This window comes from Procambarus clarkii, chromosome 89, assembly GCF_040958095.1.
Source record: "Procambarus clarkii isolate CNS0578487 chromosome 89, FALCON_Pclarkii_2.0, whole genome shotgun sequence".
Lineage (NCBI taxonomy): Eukaryota > Metazoa > Arthropoda > Malacostraca > Decapoda > Cambaridae > Procambarus > Procambarus clarkii.
In genome coordinates this window covers 5603634-5617675 of record NC_091238.1, presented here as the reverse complement: position 1 = coordinate 5617675, position 14042 = coordinate 5603634, and the positions used below count along the sequence as shown (strand labels likewise).

Sequence of the window (14042 nt, the reverse complement as noted above, 5' to 3'; positions counted from 1 at the left end):
GACACAAACCCACCATCCTGGGGCTCAGAAACACTCCACAACACCCTACTGTAGTGTGTACACACATCAGCACATCTCTCCCTACTACAGCCTCCCACATATACCAACATCATTAGTATCAAGCATGTAAACTAATCATAAAAAGGTTTATTTTAAACTCTATTGTTCTTTGGTTTCCAAGTAAAGCCGATTTGTTGGGGGGGATGGGGGGGAGGGGGGTGGGGGGGTTCCGACCATTACTACAGGAACAGGAGAAGTGAATATTTAATTCATATTTAATGCTATTAGCCGGATCACAGGATTTGTTATACTGTGGACTGGACTGTGTATGATGTATACTGTAGACTGGACTGTGTGTGGTGTATACTGTAGACTTATATTACCGGAAGTTACGACTGTACAAGAGCGTACTATAATATATACTGGCCCATTGTATACAGGTGTCCTGTATACATAACGTTGTTGACTCATGGTATACATCATGTATATACAAAATTGACTCAAGGTATACATATGTATATATAAAGCACTCATATGTACACATATATCATGCATACACAAAGTTGTCGACTTGTAGTACACATATGTGTATAAATAAACTTGTTACACAATAATATACATATATACATAATACATACATTTTGTGGAACGTTTTCCCAATAATACAACGCAAAGCTGCTTATACAACCTCACAAAAATACACTCAGTATCTGTTTGATACCTGGTTGATACCTGGTTGATACCTGGTTGATACCTGGTTGATGGGGTTCTGGGAGTAGTTCTACTCCCCAAGCCCGGCCCGAGGCCAGGCTTGACTTGTGAGAGTTTGGTCCACCAGGCTGTTGCTTGGAGCGGCCCGCTGGCCCACATATACCTGGTTGATGGGGTTCTGGGAGTAGTTCTACTCCCCAAGCCCGGCCCAAGGCCAGGCTTGACTTGTGAGAGTTTGGTCCACCAGGCTGTTGCTTGGAGCGGCCCGCAGGCCCACATATACCTGGTTGATGGGGTTCTGGGAGTAGTTCTACTCCCCAAGCCCGGCCCAAGGCCAGGCTTGACTTGTGAGAGTTTGGTCCACCAGGCTGTTGCTTGGAGCGGCCCGCAGGCCCACATACCCACCACAGCCCGGTTGGTCCGGCACTCCTTGGAGGAATAAATCTGTAAGTATCTGTATCTGTAAGTAACAATAAAGAAATACACGGAGAGCCAGACCACGCACGTGGGCTGGTCTGACGTGCCGACAAGCTCGCATTTTGCAGGTCGGCGTTCGATCCCCGATGGTCCAAGGGGTTGGACATTGACCCTTCCCTCCGTATTTCCATCTCCTTTTATTCGTGGCATTATATAGTCGTAACTTATTGTCGCTTTTCCCTGATAGTTCCCTTCCTCATGTCACATTTAAATGTCCTCTCCTGTCCTCATAACCCAGCTCCTTGTCCTCATAACCCAGCTCCTTGTCCTCATAACCCCAGCTCCTTGTCCTCATAACCCCAGCTCCTTGTCCTCATAACCCAGCTCCTTGTCCTCATAACCCCAGCTCCTTGTCCTCATAACCCCAGCTCCTTGTCCTCATACCTCAGCTCCTTGTCCTCATAACCCAGCTCCTTGTCCTCATAACCCAGCTCCTTGTCCTCATACCTCAGCTCCTTGTCCTCATAACCCAGCTCCTTGTCCTCATAACCCCAGCTCCTTGTCCTCATAACCCCAGCTCCTTGTCCTCATAACCCAGCTCCTTGTCCTCATAACCCCAGCTCCTTGTCCTCATAACCCCAGCTCCTTGTCCTCATAACCCAGCTCCTTGTCCTCATAACCCAGCTCCTTGTCCTCATACCTCAGCTCCTTGTCCTCATAACCCCAGCTCCTTGTCCTCATAACCCCAGCTCCTTGTCCTCATAACCCCAGCTCCTTGTCCTCATAATCCCAGCTCCTTGTCCTCATAACCCCAGCTCCTTGTCCTCATAACCCCAGCTCCTTGTCCTCATAACCCCAGCTCCTTGTCCTCATAACCCCAGCTCCTTGTCCTCATAACCCCAGCTCCTTGTCCTCATAACACCCAGCTCCTTGTCCTCATAACCCCAGCTCCTTGTCCTCATAACCCCAGCTCCTTGTCCTCATAACCCCAGCTCCTTGTCCTCATAACCCCAGCTCCTTGTCCTCATAACACCCAGCTCCTTGTCCTCATAACCCCAGCTCCTTGTCCTCATAACCCCAGCTCCTTGTCCTCATAACACCCAGCTCCTTGTCCTCATAACCCCAGCTCCTTGTCCTCATAACACCCAGCTCCTTGTCCTCATAACCCCAGCTCCTTGTCCTCATAACCCCAGCTCCTTGTCCTCATAACACCCAGCTCCTTGTCCTCATAACCCCAGCTCCTTGTCCTCATAACACCCAGCTCCTTGTCCTCATAACCCCAGCTCATTGTCCTCATAATCCCTCCAAATGTTTACAGTGAGACTGGCTTAGGGTTTTCTCCCCGTGATTACCTTAAATTAGATATACGGTGGTTGAACAGAGGCAGGGAGCCGTGGAGGCTGATCCCTGGATTATGGTGTGGGGGGGAGGGGGGGAGTCGTTGGGGGGTATAGAGACTCGTGTGGGGATTGGGGGGAGGGGAAGGTCTATCTGAGGGGCGTATAGTCTATTATCTACTTACGGTGTGTGTGTGTGTAGAGCACCACAGCATCACCACCTGACACCCTCCGCCGTCTAGGGTCGGGCAGGGACCGCTGCCCCCTCACTGGGAACCACCAGCATTTGCAACTGCAAAAGTTGAAGGCTTGCAAGACGCGAGAGTCAACACAGTGCGTGATTAGTGCGCTACTGTGTACACACCGCCCTCCAGCCTCCTCTTGCTACTGTGCGCCCGCCCGTGGCCCACTCTGCCATCCCAAGCTCTCCTTATCGTAGCTTCTGTGTTGTGCGTACCACCTGGCACCGTGTCGGGGCGCTCAGGCACCGTGTCGGGGCGCTCAGGCACCGTGTCGGGGCGCTCAGGCACCGTGTCGGGCGCTCAGGCACCGTGTCGGGGCGCTCAGGTACCGTGTCGGGACGCTCAGGCACCGTGTCGGGCGCTCAGGCACCGTGTCGGGGCGCTCAGGTACCGTGTCGGGACGCTCAGGCACCGTGTCGGGCGCTCAGGTACCGTGTTGGGGCACTCAGGCACCGTGTTGGGGCGTTCAGGCACCGTGTCCGGGCGTTCAGGCACTGTGTCGGGGCGCTCAGACACCGTGTCGTGGCGCTCAGGCACTGTGTCGGGGCGCTCAGGCACCGTATCGGGGCGCTCAGGCACCGTATCGGGGCGCTCAGGCACCGTGTCGGGGCGCTCAGGCACTGTGTCGGGGCGCTCAGACACCGTGTCGGGGCGCTCAGGCAATGTGTCGGGGCGCTCAGGCACTATGTCGGGGCGCTCAGGCACTGTGTCGGGGTGCTCAGGCACCGTGTCGGTGCTCAGGCACCGTGTCGGGGCGCTCAGGCACCGTGTCGGGGCGCTCAGGTACCGTGTCGGGCGCTCAGGTACCGTGTCGAGATGAGTTTACTGGTCGAGCAGTAAGTATATTTTATTGCTAAGCATAATTTTAGGGCTAAAATATTCCGCCCGCATATATTATCATTTTGTTCTACGTCAACGCTGTGGCGTTCCCTGTTCTCTCTACTTAAGTCCTCCACAGCAGAGAGGTCATGGTGGCCAAGGTACACCAGCTCCAGTATGTTTATTGAGGCAATAAGAAACATCACAGAAGGACAAGAGTGGCTCAGACTGTCTCTACCCTCCACTACAGACTCCACTATACCTGGACCCAGGTATAGTGGAGGCTAATGTGTCTTAGAGTGGCGTGGTCGTCTTGGGTGGCGTGGTCGTCTTGGGTGGCGTGGTCATCTTGGGTGGCGTGGTCGTCTTGGGTGGCGTGGTCGTCTTGGGTGGCGTGGTCGTCTTGGGTGGCGTGGTCGTCTTGGGTGGCGTGGTCGTCTTGGGTGGCGTGGTCGTCTTGGGTGGCGTGGTCGTCTTGGGTGGCGTGGTCGTCTTGGGTGGCGTGGTGGTCTTGGGTGGCGAGGTCGTCTTGGGTGGCGTGGTCGTCTTGGGTGGCGTGGTGGTCTTGGGTGGCGTGGTGGTCTTGGGTGGCGTGGTCGTCTTGGGTGGCGTGGTCGTCTTGGGTGGCGTGGTCGTCTTGGGTGGCGTGGTCGTCTTGGGTGACGTGGTCGTCTTGGGTGGCGTGGTCGTCTTGGGTGGCGTGGTGGTCTTGGGTGGCGTGGTCGTCTTGGGTGGCGTGGTCGTCTTGGGTGACGTGGTCGTCCTCGGTAGCGTGGTCGTCTTGGGTGACGTGGTCGTCCTCGGTAGCGTGGTCGTATTGGGGGACGTGGTCGTCTTGGGTGGTGTGGTCGTCTTAGGTGGCGTGGTGGTCTTGGGTGGCGTGGTCGTCCTCGGTAGCGTGGTGGTCTTGGGTGACGTGGTCGTCCTCGGTAGCGTGGTGGTCTTGGGTGGCGTGGTCGTCCTCGGTAGCGTGGTGGTCTTGGGTGACGTGGTCGTCCTCGGTAGCGTGGTGGTCTTGGGTGACGTGGTCGTCCTCGGTAGCGTGGTGGTCTTGGGTGACGTAGTCGTCCTCGGTAGCGTGGTGGTCTTGGGTGACGTGGTCGTCCTCGGTAGCGTGGTGGTCTTGGGTGGCGTGGTCGTCCTCGGTAGCGTGGTGGTCTTGGGTGACGTGGTCGTACTCGGTAGCGTGGTGGTCTTGGGTGGCGTGGTCGTCCTCGGTAGCGTGGTGGTCTTGGGTGACGTGGTCGTCCTCGGTAGCGTGGTGGTCTTGGGTGGCGTGGTCGTCCTCGGTAGCGTGGTGGTCTTGGGTGGCGTGGTCGTCCTCGGTAGCGTGGTCGTCTTGGGTGACGTGGTCGTCCTCGGTAGCGTGGTAGTCTTGGGTGGCGTGGTCGTCCTCGGTAGCGTGGTCGTCTTGGGTGACGTGGTCGTCCTCGGTAGCGTGGTCGTCTTGGGTGACGTGGTCGTCTTGGGTGGTGTGGTCGTCTTGGGTGGCGTGGTCGTCTTGGGTGGCGTGGTGGTCTTGGGTGACGTGGTGGTCCTCGATAGCGTGGTGGTCTTGGGTGACGTGGTGGTCTTGGGTGGTGTGGTCGTCTTGGGTGGCGTGGTCGTCTTGGGTGGCGTGGTCGTCCTCGGTAGCGTGGTGGTCTTGGGTGGCGTGGTCGTCCTCGGTAGCGTGGTCGTCTTGGGTGACGTGGTCGTCCTCGGTAGCGTGGTGGTCTTGGGTGGCGTGGTCGTCCTCGGTAGCGTGGTCGTCTTGGGTGACGTGGTCGTCCTCGGTAGCGTGGTCGTCTTGGGTGACGTGGTCGTCTTGGGTGGTGTGGTCGTCTTGGGTGGCGTGGTCGTCTTGGGTGGCGTGGTGGTCTTGGGTGACGTGGTGGTCCTCGATAGCGTGGTGGTCTTGGGTGACGTGGTGGTCTTGGGTGGTGTGGTCGTCTTGGGTGGCGTGGTCGTCTTGGGTGGCGTGGTGGTCTTGGGTGGCGTGGTGGTCTTGGGTGGCGTGGTCGTCTTGGGTGGCGTGGTCGTCTTGGGTGGCGTGGTGGTCTTGGGTGGCGTGGTGGTCTTGGGTGGCGTGGTCGTCTTGGGTGGCGTGGTCGTCTTGGGTGGCGTGGTCGTCTTGGGTGGCGTGGTGGTCTTGGGTGGCGTGGTCGTCTTGGGTGGAGTGGTGGTCCTCGGTAGCGTGGTGGTCTCCAGGCTGGTCAATACGGGGCCAACATGGGGAAGCCCGGTAGTGGCCTTTGACAGATCCCACACGTGGTTTGGCTTCATTGCTCCTCGAAGCCAGTAAAGGAAAATGGTTCTGTGAAGGTCCTCTTATGTCTGGGCTTGATCAATTTGGTGTATAGAATCTGCTTATTATATTCTTGTGACTCCCTCAAAACTTCTCCGCACTGGCAGGGTGGTGGGCTGGTCGGCAGAGTCGTGGGCTGGTCGGCAGGGTGGTGGGCTGGTCGGCAGGGTGGTGGGCAGGGTGGGCATGACAATTGACATACCTCTATACACCTCACCTTGCTCCCCCTTGACACGGTGTCTCACCTATGATCACCCTGATACTGGCTCAGAGCACCAGTCGCCAAGAATTGGATCTCTGCAAGTCCCCAGTGTGTCATACAGCTGGGGTCCTGGATGTTACCGTGGGCCGGGTGTACTGGGGTCCAAGCTCGGGGATACCTCCAGGCCTATTTGTCCCTCACCTATTCCCCCAGGACCGGGGAGAGGCGAGAACCGGTGTCTTCTCACCTGGTTCTCTCACCTGGTTCTCTCACCTGGTTCTTGGCCATTCATATTCACCTGAGTGATAGTCTGGCAATGTTATCTAACTCAAGGAGGGGTAATTCAAGGATCTTTGTAGCTAATACGAACACCTCTCAAGTCAACATCCTTACCTCTATGTGAATCTTAACCAGGCAACGTGACTGTCTCTGTTATTGGGGTATCGAACACGGGGGATCAATACTCACAAGTTACAGGCATCACAGTAAGTCCAGAGGCCAGTAATCAGAGGAGTGTTCATTCTGCTCCTTTGGCCTGAGTCTCTTTCACCTTTTCCCTCTCTTTGGCCCCCTCTTCACTCCAGTCTTCCCCCTCTGGCAAAGGCTGAGGGGAAGGTCTTTGCCCCTCTTGATACGTCTCTGGTTCAGGTTCTTAGGCCTAACAGCCAGATTCGATAGGCTCTAGCTAACCCCTCATGAATAGGAGGGTATTTATTGGCCTTTCAGGCAAGGAGGGAGAAGTCCCATCACCCAAATTGGTCTACTAATCAAGATTCCTTCTCTCTTTTTATATATGTCGAACTAACGGTGTTTTCAACTACTGTCCCAGACTCGCACCAGAACTTTCCCGTTCACTCGTGAACACCTGAGATCTCTGTAGAACACATCTGATAATATTATGAACACTTGATACAGCAACGCTTGAGATCGCTGGCATCCCTGCAATAACGATCACTGGCAACCCTGCCACATCCCTCATTACCGTTATAGTTTGTAATTAAGGCCGGTGGCGCTGCCTGTGCTCCACTATACATTGGCTAATATTACGCTCCATACACCACAAACACGCTGGAACTAATGAGCGAGAGTCGGCCTCAGGCAAGCTTGTGCGCAGCGATCTGAACAGCTGTTGCCCTCCTTCTCCTGCCTCCCTCGACCCCCACCAACGTTGTCACATAGTTGCAGCTTCGTTTTGGCGTTGTTGGTGAAAACATTGTGGCTACGTTGTGGATACATTGTGAAGGGAGGGCGGGGTGTCCCATGACACAGTGTAAACCACTCCGTTGTTTAACGTTGCTACAACATTGCATCAAAGAATAATTGTAAAAATAGCATGAATCAGCTTGAAAAGTTGGTTGAGACTAGCCCCAAGCATTTGGGCTTCAGTCTTGGACATACATATATATATATATATACTTGTAATATATATCCTGTGGTGTCTGAGTTGACTCCAAAACGTTGTACTATTTCCGTGTAGAGAACCCCAGATTGCGTATCTTGTGTATGTCAATAAAAGGCGATTTCTGTTTGTCCAAGGTTGGAGGCCAGATGCTTGGGGCTAGTACCACCCAATTTTACAGTGTGAGTGGTAGGGATGGCGGGAATGTCATAGGTGGGTCAGGGTCGGCTCCCATGATGACACTAATGAGGTCGATGAGTCCTAATAACGTGGCTGATGATAACCGAACCACACATTAAATGAGGAAACGACGTTTCGGTCCGTCGTGGACCATTATCAAGTCCAGGATGGACCGAAACGTGGTATAGTGTCTTCAATTTCTGATGTGTAGTTTGTTCATCAAGTTGAAAGTGAAACGTGGGTCAACAAGTCCATAGACTTACATCATTTCCAGCGATGAGGACTTTTATTACCACTGCTGCCTTATTCACTCTTGTGTTGATGATATCCTCAAAATGCATCCGGAGTCTGCCAGTGCAGACTGCCTATCACATGCCTCTGTATGACTAACCATCCTGTGTGATGGGGATTTAGCATCACGTCGCTAGCTTTTTTGACACTATACTCCACTTCATATAGTGTAGGGGTAGCTGCACTAATGCAGATGTACCTCAGGCATTAATAATTAAAAAAAGTGAACATGTATAGTATATATACAGTGACTTGCTACACTAGAGCAACCTTATTGAAACATTAATACCAGAACAACTTGATATACTTAGTAACTGGCTGAGGCGAGGGTGCTGGAAGAGTCGTTACGGGGCCGTGAATGACGGCACCTGTTGTTACCTCTTCAGGATAATTAAGGTGGCACATGGTGCCAATGAAACTGGCACAGCACGTCACTGAAGCCCCCCTTCATCCAGGCAGCACGTCACTGAAGCCTGGCGGAATGGTGGAATGCATTAGGCACTGATGTGGTGGAGGCTGACTCTATACACAGTTTTAAATGTAGATATGATAGAGCCCAATAGGCTCAGGAACCTTTACACCAGTTGATTGGCAGTCGAGAGGCGGGACCAAAGAGCCAGAGCTCAACCCCCGCAAGCACAACTACGTGAGTACACACAAGGTGCACATGAAGGGGAGACACACACAAGGTGCACATGAAGGGGAGACACACACACAAGATGCACACGGAGGGGAGGTAATGAGCCCTCGCTCATTTCACTCGACTGGCGAATAATTAGTCGACACGCCAGAACGGAAGATTGGAGATAGGTCAAAGATGGGGGGGAGGGGGCTCGAGGTGTCAGACACCTCTGTATATGCATCGTGTGTTGCACCGTGCGTTGCCAGCTACTGACCTTCCCTAGGAAACACCCCACAACTCCCAGTTACGTATTTTCCTGCTAGGTGATCAGAAGTATCAGGTGAAAGGAAACGTTCCCGATCGTGTCTGTCCTGCCCGCGGATTGAGGTTGGGCCCGTGGTGAGTCTGCTCCTTCCCCTGAAACACTGAGGACTTCACTCGTTACCTCACAATGGTCACCTCACAATGGCTACCTCACAATGGCTACCTCACAATGGCTACCTCACAATGCCCACCTCACAATGGCCACCTCACAATGGCCACCTCACAATGGCTACCTCACAATGGCTACCTCACAATGGCTACCTCACAATGCCCACCTCACAATGGCCACCTCACAATGGCTACCTCACAATGGCCACCTCACAATGGCCACCTCACAATGGCCACCTCACAATGGTCACCTTACAATGGCCACCTCACAATGGCCACCTCACAATGGCCACCTCACAATGGCTACCTCACAATGCCCACCTCACAATGCCCACCTCACAATGGCCACCTCACAATGGTCACCTTACAATGGCTACCTCACAATGGCTACCTCACAATGGCTATCTCACAATGGCTACCTCACAATGGTTACCTCACAATGCCCACCTCACAATGGCCACCTCACAATGGCTACCTCACAATGGCCACCTCACAATGGCCACCTCACAATGGCTACCTCACAATGCTCACCTCACAATGGCCACCTCACAATGCCCACCTCACAATGGGCCACCTCACAATGGCCACCTCACAATGGCCACCTCACAATGGCAACCTCACAATGGCAACCTCACAATGGCCACCTCCAATGGTTACCTCACAATGGCCACCTCACAATGGCTACCTCACAATGGCCACCTCACAATGGCCACCTCACAATGCCCACCTCACAATGCCCACCTCACAATGCCCACCTCACAATGCCCACCTCACAATGCCCACCTCACAATGCCCACCTCACAATGCCCACCTCACAATGCCCACCTCACAATGCCCACCTCACAATGCCCACCTCACAATGGCTACCTCACAATGCCCACCTCACAATGGCAACCTCACAATGGCCACCTCACAATGGCAACCTCACAATGGCAACCTCACAATGGCCACCTCACAATGGCAACCTCACAATGGCCACCTCACAATGGCAACCTCACAATGGCAACCTCACAATGGCCACCTCACAATGGCAACCTCACAATGGCCACCTCACAATGGCAACCTCACAATGGCCACCTCACAATGCCCACCTCACAATGGCTACCTCACAATGGCAACCTCACAATGGCCACCTCACAATGGCCACCTCACAATGGCCTCCTCACAATGGCCACCTCACAATGGCCACCTCACAATGGCCACCTCACACTGGCCACCTCACAATGGCCACCTCACAATGGCCACCTCACAAGAAGGGGTGAAGCAGAAGCGCCTCACAAAAGTCATGTATGTATCATGACTTTTGATCATACATCATACACTACTGTAGTCCTTTCGTAATGGGCCGAGCTCTAGTTCTTGAGACCCGCCTCTCCAGCTCTAGATTTAATTTATTAACAACCTATCTAACCTTATCCTGACGGTATGATATCCTGATATAACCTTATCCCTCCCCCTATTAAAACACTCGAATTATCTCGAAGACATTCAACACATCCGATAAGGATATGACGTATTAGCAAACATTAAGTCAACGTAATAATGACGTTTCTGGTTGGGCCAAACAGATGGATCTGTTTACGGAGTGACGGACAACTAATGTCTAGTATTATCTGGAGCAAACTACCGTTTGAATTATTTATCTACGATATTCTCTTTATGACGCCATCCATGTGTGAAATATTATTCCATTTCCTGGGCGGCAGGAGTATATGTGTGGGGGGGGGGGGCGGTTGTGTTCCCAAGGGAGGGCGATCCCGGGATTACCAGGGATTATTCTCACTTATTTATATACTTTATCAATGGTGATTTACATGCTTTTATAAATGGTGAGTTGAATACTTTGTATGAACAATTATATCAATTCTCTCTCTCTCTCTCTCTCTCTCTCTCTCTCTCTCTCTCTCTCTCTCTCTCTCTCTCTCTCTCTCTCTCTCTCTCTCTCTTGTTCTCTAGTTGAGTAGGGTCTTAGACTGGAGCAAAGTTCCACCTGTCATTTGCTACTCTTTCAATAAACCCAACCCTGTCCTATATGTATATATATATATATATATATATATATATATATATATATATATATATATATATATATATATATATATAATGTCGTACCTAGTAGCCAGAACGCACTTCTCGGCCTACTATGCAGGGCCCGATTTGCCTAATAAGCCAAGTTCTCATGAATTAATTGTTTTTCGACTACCTAACCTACCTAACCAAACCTAACCTAACTTTTTCGGCCACCTAACCTAACCTATAAAGATAGGTTAGGTTAGGTAGGGTTGGTTAGGTTCGGTCATATATCTACATTAATTTTAACTCAAATAAGAAAAAAATGACCTCATACATAATGAAATGGGTAGCTTTATCATTTCATAAGAAAAAAAATAGAGAAAATATATTGATTCAGGAAAACTTGGCTTATTAGGCAAATCGGGCCTTGCATAGTAGGCCGAGAAGTGCGTTCTGGCTACTAGGTACGACATATATATATATATATATATATATATATATATATATATATATATATATATATATATATATATATATATATATATATATATATATATATTATTAAATATGACCGAAAAAGTAAGATTAATAATTCTAACACGAATTTTCTCAATCTTTCGTACATTACGCTTCACTGTTGGAGGTAAATCAAAAATCACTTCTCCAAAATTCATTTTTATTTCTAGTCTGACGCGACACGGGCGCGTTTCGTAAAACTTATTACATTTTCAAAGACTTCACAAATACACAACTGATTAGAACGTATCTCTGATTTTATATCTACATTTGAGTGAGGTGGGAAGGGTGATGTGGCATTAACACAAGACAGAACAGGAGGGGATATTAATAGGGTATTAAAAGTATCAACACAAGACAGAACAGAAACAATGGGTATTGAATAGAAGTGTTTGTAGAAAGCCTATTGGTCCATATTTCTTGATGCTTCTATATTGGAGCGGAGTCTTGAGGTGGGTAGAATATAGTTGTGCAATAATTGGCTGTTGATTGCTGGTGTTGACTTCTTGATGTGTAGTGCCTCGCAAACGTCAAGCCGCCTGCTATCGCTGTATCTATCGATGATTTCTGTGTTGTTTACTAGGATTTCTCTGGCGATGGTTTGGTTATGGGAAGAGATTATATGTTCCTTAATGGAGCCCTGTTGCTTATGCATCGTTAAACGCCTAGAAAGAGATGTTGTTGTCTTGCCTATATACTGGGTTTTTTGGAGCTTACAGTCCCCAAGTGGGCATTTGAAGGCATAGACGACATTAGTCTCTTTTAAAGCGTTCTGTTTTGTGTCTGGAGAGTTTCTCATGAGTAGGCTGGCCGTTTTTCTGGTTTTATAGTAAATCGTCAGTTGTATCCTCTGATTTTTGTCTGTAGGGATAACGTTTCTATTAACAATATCTTTCAGGACCCTTTCCTCCGTTTTATGAGCTGTGGAAAAGAAGTTCCTGTAAAATAGTCTAATAGGGGGTATAGGTGTTGTGTTAGTTGTCTCTTCAGAGGTTGCATGGCTTTTCACTTTCCTTCTTATGATGTCTTCGATGAAACCATTGGAGAAGCCGTTATTGACTAGGACCTGCCTTACCCTACAGAGTTCTTCGTCGACTTGCTTCCATTCTGAGCTGTGGCTGAGAGCACGGTCGACGTATGCGTTAACAACACTCCTCTTGTACCTGTCAGGGCAGTCGCTGTTGGCATTTGGGCACATTCCTATGTTTGTTTCCTTAGTGTAGAAGGAATTGCCTAAATGCCAACAGCGACTGCCCTGACAGGTACAAGAGGAGTGTTGTTAACGCATACGTCGACCGTGCTCTCAGCCACAGCTCAGAATGGAAGCAAGTCGACGAAGAACTCTGTAGGGTAAGGCAGGTCCTAGTCAATAACGGCTTCTCCAATGGTTTCATCGAAGACATCATAAGAAGGAAAGTGAAAAGCCATGCAACCTCTGAAGAGACAACTAACACAACACCTATACCCCCTATTAGACTATTTTACAGGAACTTCTTTTCCACAGCTCATAAAACGGAGGAAAGGGTCCTGAAAGATATTGTTAATAGAAACGTTATCCCTACAGACAAAAATCAGAGGATACAACTGACGATTTACTATAAAACCAGAAAAACGGCCAGCCTACTCATGAGAAACTCTCCAGACACAAAACAGAACGCTGTAAAAGAGACTAATGTCGTCTATGCCTTCAAATGCCCACTTGGGGACTGTAAGCTCCAAAAAACCCAGTATATAGGCAAGACAACAACATCTCTTTCTAGGCGTTTAACGATGCATAAGCAACAGGGCTCCATTAAGGAACATATAATCTCTTCCCATAACCAAACCATCGCCAGAGAAATCCTAGTAAACAACACAGAAATCATCGATAGATACAGCGATAGCAGGCGGCTTGACGTTTGCGAGGCACTACACATCAAGAAGTCAACACCAGCAATCAACAGCCAATTATTGCACAACTATATTCTACCCACCTCAAGACTCCGCTCCAATATAGAAGCATCAAGAAATATGGACCAATAGGCTTTCTACAAACACTTCTATTCAATACCCATTGTTTCTGTTCTGTCTTGTGTTGATACTTTTAATACCCTATTAATATCCCCTCCTGTTCTGTCTTGTGTTAATGCCACATCACCCTTCCCACCTCACTCAAATGTAGATATAAAATCAGAGATACGTTCTAATCAGTTGTGTATTTGTGAAGTCTTTGAAAATGTAATAAGTTTTACGAAACGCGCCCGTGTCGCGTCAGACTAGAAATAAAAATGAATTTTGGAGAAGTGATTTTTGATTTACCTCCAACAGTGAAGCGTAATGTACGAAAGATTGAGAAAATTCGTGTTAGAATTATTAATCTTACTTTTTCGGTCATATTTAATAATATATGTCTACAGGAAAGACTGCTACCAAAATATACTAATATATATATATATATATATATATATATATATATATATATATATATATATATATATATATATATATATATATATATATATACAACCAGTTCACACATAATTACATTCCACCCACTTCAAGACCCCGAGCCAACACAGAGACAGTAGCAGCAAG

The 14042-nt window shown here is 49.6% G+C and overlaps 1 protein-coding gene across 1 annotated transcript; it reads right to left on the bottom strand.

Annotated features, from left to right (window-relative positions):
* Positions 1 to 3820: 3820 nt before the first annotated feature.
* LOC138359105 (mucin-2-like) lies at positions 3821 to 5791 on the bottom strand. Its single transcript, XM_069317812.1, has one exon. The coding sequence runs from the start codon at positions 5789 to 5791 to the stop codon at positions 3821 to 3823; it is 1971 nt and encodes a 656-aa protein (XP_069173913.1).
* Positions 5792 to 14042: the final 8251 nt, after the last annotated feature.

What these genes read in the sequence shown, in the direction of transcription:
- LOC138359105 (XM_069317812.1), bottom strand. Translation starts at nt 5,791, where the DNA reads ATGAAGCCAAACCACGTGTGGGATCTGTCAAAGGCCACTACCGGGCTT.